The sequence below is a fragment of the Rhea americana genome, unplaced genomic scaffold (assembly GCF_003343005.1).
Source record: "Rhea americana isolate MKP2758 unplaced genomic scaffold, rheAme1 scaffold_270, whole genome shotgun sequence".
NCBI lineage: Eukaryota > Metazoa > Chordata > Aves > Rheiformes > Rheidae > Rhea > Rhea americana.
In genome coordinates this window covers 1,062,963-1,071,905 of record NW_028186391.1, presented here as the reverse complement: position 1 = coordinate 1,071,905, position 8,943 = coordinate 1,062,963, and the positions used below count along the sequence as shown (strand labels likewise).

Below are 8,943 nucleotides of genomic sequence, written 5' to 3'. Positions count from 1 at the left end.
ATGTCACTGTAAGTGGAGGGTTCACCTCCGAAAGTAGAAGAGCCTGGGATTTTGAGAGGGACTTTACACACTCAGTCTGGTAACAGCGTAAAACATGTGGTACTGTGGAGATAAGTCAGTAGTCTAAAGGACAAAACTCTGAACAGCCCCTTTCCAACAAGGAAACTAGAGAGTTTTCTTTTGTATGTGATGGCTGATCCTCGTTTTGCCTTTATCCAGATGTACAGGTTTTTCTATTGAAGACTGAGGATTTAAAAATCATTGTTAGTTTGTGATGGTAGGAATTCCTCTGGGAATGAGTGGCCACATCCTGTCTTTTAGAAGAACTAGAAAAGAGACGCTTGAAAAGGGAGAGGGAGTAGGAAAAAGATGAGTAAAATGGAAAGGGGAAATAATTTTTGGAATTCACAGGATGTGCTGCAAGGCTGGTATTTTGATGCCTTTGGTTTTGCTACTTGCTTGCTTTAAATTAGACTAGAGAAGGCTTCTGGTACTTGATTAAACAACCCGAAGCTGCCTGTCTGCCCTACTTAAGCAATACTTTGCAATGGTCAGTGAGCTCTGCAGTTATCAGAGGAGGCTTTGTAGTCAATCTGCTGTTTGGATGTTCATGACAAGTGCAAAGTAGCTTCTGTGCTCTGTGTTTGCTGTTCTTACTGTATTTTTTTTTTCTTTCTAAAGTTGATAATAGCAATGGAAGAGCTGAAGCAATGTCGATTACAACAGAGAAATATCTCGGCGACGGTTGATAAGCTGACGCTGTGTCTTCCTGGTGAGGAATATGAAATTGCTCTTTATTTGCACAGCTGTCTATTTTAATTATCTGAATTATCTCTTTGCCTTATGCTTCTGTCTCAATGCTTGTCTGTTTTTCTTGTCTTTCCAGTCCTGGAGATGTACAGCAAACTGCGAGAGCAAATGAAATCTAAAAGGTAAATTTCTTGTAGACTGACATTTATGCTGGAAACATTGGAAAGCACCCTTTTGGCGTTAGTTTAACTAAACAAAGAAGTTCTCAAAACTTAGGACTTCAAAATCAGCCTTCTCAAATTAAGTTATCTGATTTTTGGTCAGTATCTTCATCGTATAGCTCAACCTCCTGTGGTACAGAGTAGAACTGTGATTGCAACAGCCTCTAATTTCTTTTTGTGCTGGTCTTTTTAATTAAGATGAATGTTCACTTTTTTCCCTGGAAGCTCACTGGTGTGATGGACTTCCCAAGTCATTGCATGGCTTTCAGTATGTCTGCCTTAACTAAATTTTGTCCTGGGAATGTCATAATACAAAAACTGATATTCTCTGAGAGAATCCAGTGTGAATGGAAGCCAAAAGCCTGCAAAATGTTGTGTGGGATGGTAGGAGAAGCTAATGAGAAGGCGTACAGCTTATTTTGTGGTAGAATTAAGTGTTGCTCAGAAGAGTGAGCTGAGCTGAAGGACTCTGGCTCAGTAATCATGAGCTGTAAATCTCAGATTTTTCCTACTTTGTATCTCTTGTATTCCTTAAGAATTAAACCAGGGTCCAGGGTGTTTATATGGCTGCGCTTCTAGGGGAGGATTTGTTTAAGCAGCATGGGAGTTTGGAGCAGTGCTTTAGCTCTGGGGGTGGCAAATTGGGCAAAGAGCAGCTGGCAGAAAGAGGTTAGCTTAAGACACAGCAGGACCGAGCTGAATGCCAAGCAGGCAGCACGATCCGATTTGATGCCTGTTTTGTGCCTGCCATCCGTCATGCAAACAAGGCAGAACAAACAAAAGATAGTTCAAACAGAGCGATAACTCATTGAATGGGGATATCTTTGCACTTCCTCTCCTGCCTCCGCTGCTCGTTGTGGTCCTCGGTCCCCAGAAGCCTTGGATGAACAGGTGAATGTTACTCCTGCAAGATGGACTGGCCAGAGAAATTGCCGAGAGCTTTTCCGCTGTTCACAGCGCTCTCCGCTYCTTTCTCCGAGTGTCTGAGCGCAGAATTGGGCAGTGCCGAGCTTGTCCGACTGTGTTCCGCCGTCTAGGGGAACGGCGAGGGGCTTACCCGCTGACAGATGTGGGGTGGGGAGCCGGAGCTGATCACAGGGATTCGCATGCCATTCAATTCCCTCTTTCTGGATAATGTTTCCAGGGTCTGGTTCTAGGAATTGCATCTTTCTTCCCTCCCCCCTCCACCCCTTTGGATTATTTCATTTTGAAATAAATAGAAGTTGAAAGCCACATTTAAGAAGAATCCGAATCCTTGGCTTTTTTTTTTTTTTCCTTCTCCTTTGTCTTGATTTGATGTCTTCATTCACCAGATGCAGCACAACATATTCAGTATTTTTGTGTCTGCACCCGGCCTCACTTATATATCATCTGATGATAACCAGCAAGGGGGTCGGTTGCTAGTGTAAGTCTCAGGTTTTGAGTACCAGTCTCACTGGGGTAATGGACTTTGCATTTTGGCTGAATAAACTCAACTCTTTCATCACAGACAAAATGAATTACGTGCTGTTTGCTGCATGGTGTTTGTGAAACGAATGCARGCATTTGCCAAATACAGAGCCTGTGGCTGCTAACTTGAGCTGGAAATGGGGATCGAAGCACCGTCCAAACCCAGATGAACGGCTGTGCAACCTGCAGAGAGGGGAGATGGAGAGAGAAGTTTCATCTTCTGTTGTCCGTAATTAAAGACAGAAAGAGCTCTTTGCCCCAGTGATTGGGACACACCAGGCCGCTCACAGGAAAGCGATGAGAAGCTCTGCCAGACCCTGGGAGGACAGAGGGAGGCATGAGGGAGAAAGCTCCGTGTGGGAGCCGTCAGGCTCAGGGGATGAATCCTGCTGGCGGGCGGATGTGGGAGCTGAAGCCCAGTGTGAAGGCCGTGCCTTTGGAGGGGCTGCCGCCTTCGGCGAGCCTCCGGAGGGATCCCTCTCTCCCGCCCTTCGGGAGCTTTTTGCATCAGTAGTCTCCAGGCAGTAAGAAATGAGAATGTTTTATCCCGTTTGTGGCCGAGAGGCTTCCATAGTACCTATCCGATAGGATGTTATTTCCATGAAAAGAAAAAAAGCCGGGTCTGCATCAACTCTGCGGATCAAACCGCCGCTTCCCCCCCTTGGCGAGCGGTTCCGCTTCGCTGCAGAGACGCTCCCTGGAGCGATGGAGCTGGGCAGGAACTCGGGCACCCTCCAGGGCAGGAGACGCTGGGCATGAGCGGAGGAGATGCAAAAGCGGAGACGGCCCCGGCGGGACGGAGAGCTGGGGGGCTGCGGCTCCCGGAGCACGAACGCGGCTGAACTTTTCTGTGCCCCGGTGTGTTTTAGGCTTTGTTTTCGGCAGGCAGTCGGGGACCCCATCGGTGAACACGCGCTGTCCCTGCAGGCTACGTTTTAGCTKCTTCTAGTTCAGCAAACAACGTCCTAAAATATAACAAAACCCCAAAGTGTGTTTATTCCTCTGGTTTAATTTCTGGCTTTGTGTKCTCTCTTTAAGTTTCTCTCCAGAGGGGATTGCGTTTTATTGCAAATAGCTTTTTCATACCTCACTGCAGTATAAACAGTGACCGGGTTACAGGATTAAGCTGTTGGACTTGTGGTGTTCTTAACAGGCCAGGCATCTTCTGGTTAAAATAACTTCCCTGTGGACCTGGTGGGAATTTAGGCAAGAACTTCGAGTGGGGATTCAAGTGCCAGGCTTTTTCAGGGATACGTTTCTTACGACTAAAYGCTTTCTCCAGCTCTCCCCCCAGATTCGGGGTGTAACTGGCAGGTGATTGCAGCCAGGATTCATCTGCCTGCTTAATTCCTTCTCTCTGGTGTTGCTTTGAAGAACACTGTATCCGTTTCCCGATGGAGTCGTCTGAGCTAGACTTGCGTTAGTTTGCCCTAGAGAAGACCGTGACCTGGCGTTAGTCATGAACGTATTTCTGTAGACTCTGTTAATACTTCCTCGGTGGTTTTCCGATAGCGTTTTTTTCTTCTCCGTCAGATCCACGCTGTCTCTTGGCATGTGCTGCTTGCTTAAAGCCTGCTCKCAAAAGCCGTTCCGGCAGTGCCAGAGCCCTGCGTTTCCTCGGGCACYCGGCTTCCTTTTGGAACAGCTCCCTGTTGCTGCAAACAGTGCATGTGCATGCTCCCGCTTTCCCCAGGAAGGAGGTTGGAAGGCACCTCTGGAGATCGTCTAATCTAACCTCCCCCAGTCAAGCAGGGTCACCTAGAGAACGTTGCACAGGATCGCGTCCAGGCGCGTTTTGARTATCTCCAGAGAAGGAGACTCCACAACCTCTCTGGGCAGCGTGGTCCAGTGCTYGGTCGCTCTCGCAGAGAGGAAGTTCTTCCTTATATTCGGGTAGAACTTTCTGTGTTTCGCGTAGGCTTCTTCTGCATGATCTGCAAAGGATAACTAGGGAAGGTAAAGGTAGGGCCAAACATTTGCACCTCTTATACAAATTTTGTTTCTTTAAGTGACATCAGAAAGGTGCAAAGCAGTGTGTTACAACAAGTTGAGGACTTCAGCACGCTTTGTTTTACCCATGACTCACCACCACTATTTTTCCTTCTGCTGCTATCAAACATGCCAGATGAAACTGTCACAATTCTGTTGCCCCAAGCAGGTGGATCTGTTAGACTGTGAGCTTCTATATTCRGCTGTTGCTTTTCACCAGGCTCTCCCATACCACAAACCTCTCTTATTGTATCTTATATTTAATTCTCTCTGCTTAAGGCTGAGTTTGGAAAACTGAGTTGAAACTGGTCCTTTTCCTTGTAGTATTGTCTGTGGCCTGTGGTCTGACTGCAGGGTGCTGGTGTGCACGTACACCCACCTGCTGCACCCCCCTCACCTGGGAAATGTGTTAGGAAGGGAGGTCGGGGCGATGGGCCCAACGGTGCTGAGCGGGTGCAGGACAGGCAYGACCTCGAGTGACTGCGTCTACTTCACTTGCTTTCCCCAGACACTACCCTGCACTGAAGACGCTGGAGCACCTGGAGCACACGTACCTGCCCCAGGTGAGCCACTACCGCTTCTGCAAGATCATGGTGGATAATATTCCCAAACTGCGYGAAGAGATAAAAGAAGTTTCCATGTCAGACCTCAAGGATTTCCTGGAGAGCATCCGAAAGCACTCTGACAAGATTGGAGAGACGGCAATGAAACAGGTAGGACTCGGGCTGGGTGGTAGTGGGGGTTGCTCTTTGGAAAAAGAAGGGCATATCATGGTGATGCTAAACTAAGCTCTACTTTTCCTACGCGAAGACAGTGAAGACTTCAACATAACCTTATTTTAAATATTGAAGTAACTATGTTGCTTGGTGAAACAGCAAGATTCTTTGTTCTGTGGCTGCTACTAGAGTTTATTTTCCATTTTTTTTATTGCTGAAAAGCAATAATACGTTTTTGCCCTCTTTTTCCCCCACCTGTACTTTGCTGTAGATTCCTGGTACCTGGAGGCTGGGATGTGTCGCTGGGGTGCGTAGTGTGTGTTCTGCACCTAGTGCAGCAGGGGCATTTGTGCTTCTGTGCATGGTGAAAACTGGGAGACCTAGACACACCAGTGTTGATTTGCCAGGTTCAGGGTAAAGCAATAGAAATACACATATTAATCATATTTTTTTCATCTTGAACTAATTTTCAAACACTAGGTAAAACTTTTATTGTGTTTTTTATATTTGCCTAGCAGTTCATATCTGTAAAAGATGAACCAGATTAATTGTACATATCCATGTATGTATTAAGTAGAAAAAAGCAATTCCATGTTTTCTTTAATATTCTAGTTTTGAATTTCAAAACAGGTTTTCATATTACAGCTGAAGAGTATTGCTTTTACTATCTGTAAAGAAAACTTTGCTACTTTGATGAAATTCAGATTCGCTGGTAATGAAATGTTGCATCTCTTGAGCAGTAAACCACTTCCCTTGGTAGTGATTGACCGATGGGGCTTGTTGATTTATGGGAAGGGCTTTTGCCGTAACCCTTCACAAAATGTAAAATCGTGCTGTTACGCCCAGGCTTAGAGGTATAGGGCGAGTTCACTTGTCTGTCTTGCAAACGCCATTCTTCTATAAAATGCTCTGTCTTGAGGATTTTTATTAATTGATTTTATTTACAGTATATCTGCTGTGTTATTGTCTTCTCAATCTCGTATTTTAAGAAAACAAACAAACCCCTTATATTAATAGAGCTATAAGCAGATGCTGTTCTACRACTCGACAAAGATGTTTGCTAACCTCTTAGTTGTTGCATTAAATCAAGTCAGTCTCTCTGAAGCTGCAGAAAACATGGCCATGATCTTGGGGGCCTACTGGGGATGTCATCACGTGCGTGGTGGCGATGTCTGGCAAGGTTCCTCCTCCTTTTGTTTTGTCTTTATTTCTAGGGATGTTACTGTTCTGAATTTACCTGATGCAACAGTCCTTAGAGCACTGGTTGTTTACAAAAAGCTCTTTCTTTTATTATAGCAGCTGAACTTTTGAAATGAYTATTATTTGGTTCCTGTGGCTCTGTGGATTGAAAGGAATAAGCTTTTCTTTTTGTCTTTTGATGCTCAATTAATGTAGTGAATGTGCTGCTTTTTAAACAAATTCTTTATATTTTCTGTTAAGGATATTTACCAATTACAGAGACATAAGAAGATGCAGATGTTGTGTAGTCTTGTTTTATTTTCCAGTTGTGTTGTCATGCCACTGGGAGGGCGAGACTGGTTATTTAAACCTAATAGCATCATGCACAAATTGCAGAGAGAACTTGGGAAGAGAGAGGATGCAGATGTGCAAATTCAGCCATGTTTCTATGCCTGTTTAGGCAGACCAACTCAGAAAATCCTCCCTTGTCACCTCCAGTAGGTATTTCTGTGCTTCCCTTGCTGCTGTCTTTTGATCCTGCTGTTTTGTAGCTTTGCACTTTCTGTCCCCTTTGAGCTTTTGGAGCACTTGAATGCTTCTTTCTGTTTGTTCTTTCCCTCTCTCCCATTCCTTCTGCTCTCTAGGAAGAGCTTGCACCATACCTGCAGCTTGATTTTTCTGTCTGTTGAGCTAATCACAGAATAGTTGAGATTCAAAGGGACCTCTGGAGATCATCTAGTCCAACCTCCCTGCTGAAGCAGGGTCACYCAGAGCATGTAGCACCCATCCAGGTGGGTTTTGAACATCTCCAGAGRAGGAGACTCCACAACCTCTCTGGGTAACCTGGTCCAGTGCTCTGTCACTCTCACAGGAAAGAAATTCCCCGTCATGTTCAGGTGGAACTTCCTGTGGTTCAGTTTGTGTTCCTTGCCTCTTGTCCTGTCACATGGGACAACTGAAAAGAGTCCGGCCTCATCCCCTTGACACCCTCCCTTCAGGTACTTATACATGTTGATCAGATCCCCCCTCAGTCTGCTCTTCCCCAGGCTGAAGAGACCCAGCTCTCGCAGCCGTTCCTCATAGTAGGGGAGATGCTCCAGCCCTCTGATCATCTTCATAGCCCTATGCTGGACTCTCTCTGGTAGCTCTGTTTCTCTCTTGTACTGGGGAGCCCAGAACTGGATGCAGTGCTTGAGATGAGGCCTCAGCAGGGCTGAGTAGAGGGGCAGGATCACCTCCCTCGACCTGCTGGCAACACTCTTCCCAACGCACCCCAGGAGACCATTGGCCKYCTTGGCCACAAGGGCACATTGCTGGCTCATGGTCAACTTGTCATCCACCAGCACTCCCACGTCCTTCTCTGCAGAGCTGCTCTCYAGMAGGTCAGCCCCCAGCCTGKACTGGTGCCTAGGGTTATTTCTTCCTAGGTGCAGGACTCYGCACTTGCCTTTGTTGAACCTCATGAGGTTCCCCTCTGTCCAGCTCTCCAGCCTAGCCAGGTCTCTGATTGGCAGCACAGCCCTYGGGTGTGTCAGCCACTCCTCCCAGCTTGGGATCATCAGCAAAATTGTTGAGGAGGCACTCCGTCCCCTCATCCAGGTCATTAATGAAAAAGTTGAAGATGACTGGCCCCAGTACTGAGCCCTGGGGAACTCTACTAGCCACAGGCCTCCAACTAGACTCYRWGCCACTGATGACAACCCTCTGAGCTCTGCCTTTCAGCCAGTTCTTGATCGACCTCACTGTCCACTCATGTAACTCGTGCTTCCTGAGCTTACCTATGAGGATGTTATGGGAGACAGTGTCAAAAGCCTTGCTCAAGTGAAGGTAGACAATATTTGCTGCTGTCTCCTCATGTACTCATCCAGTCATTCCATCACAGAAAGCTATCAGGTTGATTAAACATGATTTCTGCTTGGTGAATCCATACTGAAGATTATTCATTGATAATGAAGTCTGGCTCTTTACCATCTAGCAAAGGTAGAGAAGTTGCACTTGTTTCTGCTGGGATCTTTTTCTCCACTATGAGTTCTGTCTTGGTGTTTTTCTTGCCATTTCTCACCCTTCCACTTCCTTGGCCAAATTGCATCATCATGAGAGGCCTTGGAGGGTTCAGTAGGGGCTGGCTGCTTTGGTTTTGGTTTTGCAGTAGTGGCCTATCTGAGCTCTTGGTGTGAGCCAGTAGACGGTTATGCTCTTGGCAAAATCTCAGAAGAGTGAGTTCTCCTTACTCTTCTGTAGCATCTCTCCTGCCTGTTCTTTTTCCCCTCTCTTTTTTTGGATATTAGACTTTCTCTGCTCTTAGCCTCTGTCCCTTAGAATTGATTTCAGCTAGTAATGTTTTGGGCTTCCCTTAAATTCAGTTTTTGTTCTTCARCTTTAGATAGTGCTTCAACCACTGGTACAGTGACTACTTTGACCTGACCTTAGCTGGACTCTGCATTCCTTCTTTCCCTCTCCCACCCCCCTCCATGAGTGCCTTCCACACTTCCAGAAATTCTTGGTCCTTTGCCACCTTCTGCTCATTTACAGCCATTTTGGATGTTGCAATTGTCTCTGTTATGGGTACATCAGAGCTTGAGCACTGGAACAGGTTGCCCAGAGAGGTTGTGGAGTGTCCTCTGGAGATCTTCAAGGCC

The 8,943-nt window shown here is 46.3% G+C and overlaps 1 protein-coding gene across 4 annotated transcripts in view; it reads left to right on the top strand.

Annotated features, from left to right (window-relative positions):
- EXOC6B (exocyst complex component 6B) overlaps positions 1-8,943 on the top strand; it is a 291,841-nt gene that overhangs the window by 53,152 nt on the left and 229,746 nt on the right. For all 4 annotated transcript variants that reach the window (XM_085308226.1, XM_085308224.1, XM_085308225.1 and 1 more), the window contains exons 4-6: positions 682-772; positions 887-932; positions 4,918-5,122. In XM_085308226.1, the coding sequence (XP_085164352.1) occupies positions 682-772; positions 887-932; positions 4,918-5,122 (342 nt within the window). The remainder of the gene's footprint in view (positions 1-681; positions 773-886; positions 933-4,917; positions 5,123-8,943) is intronic.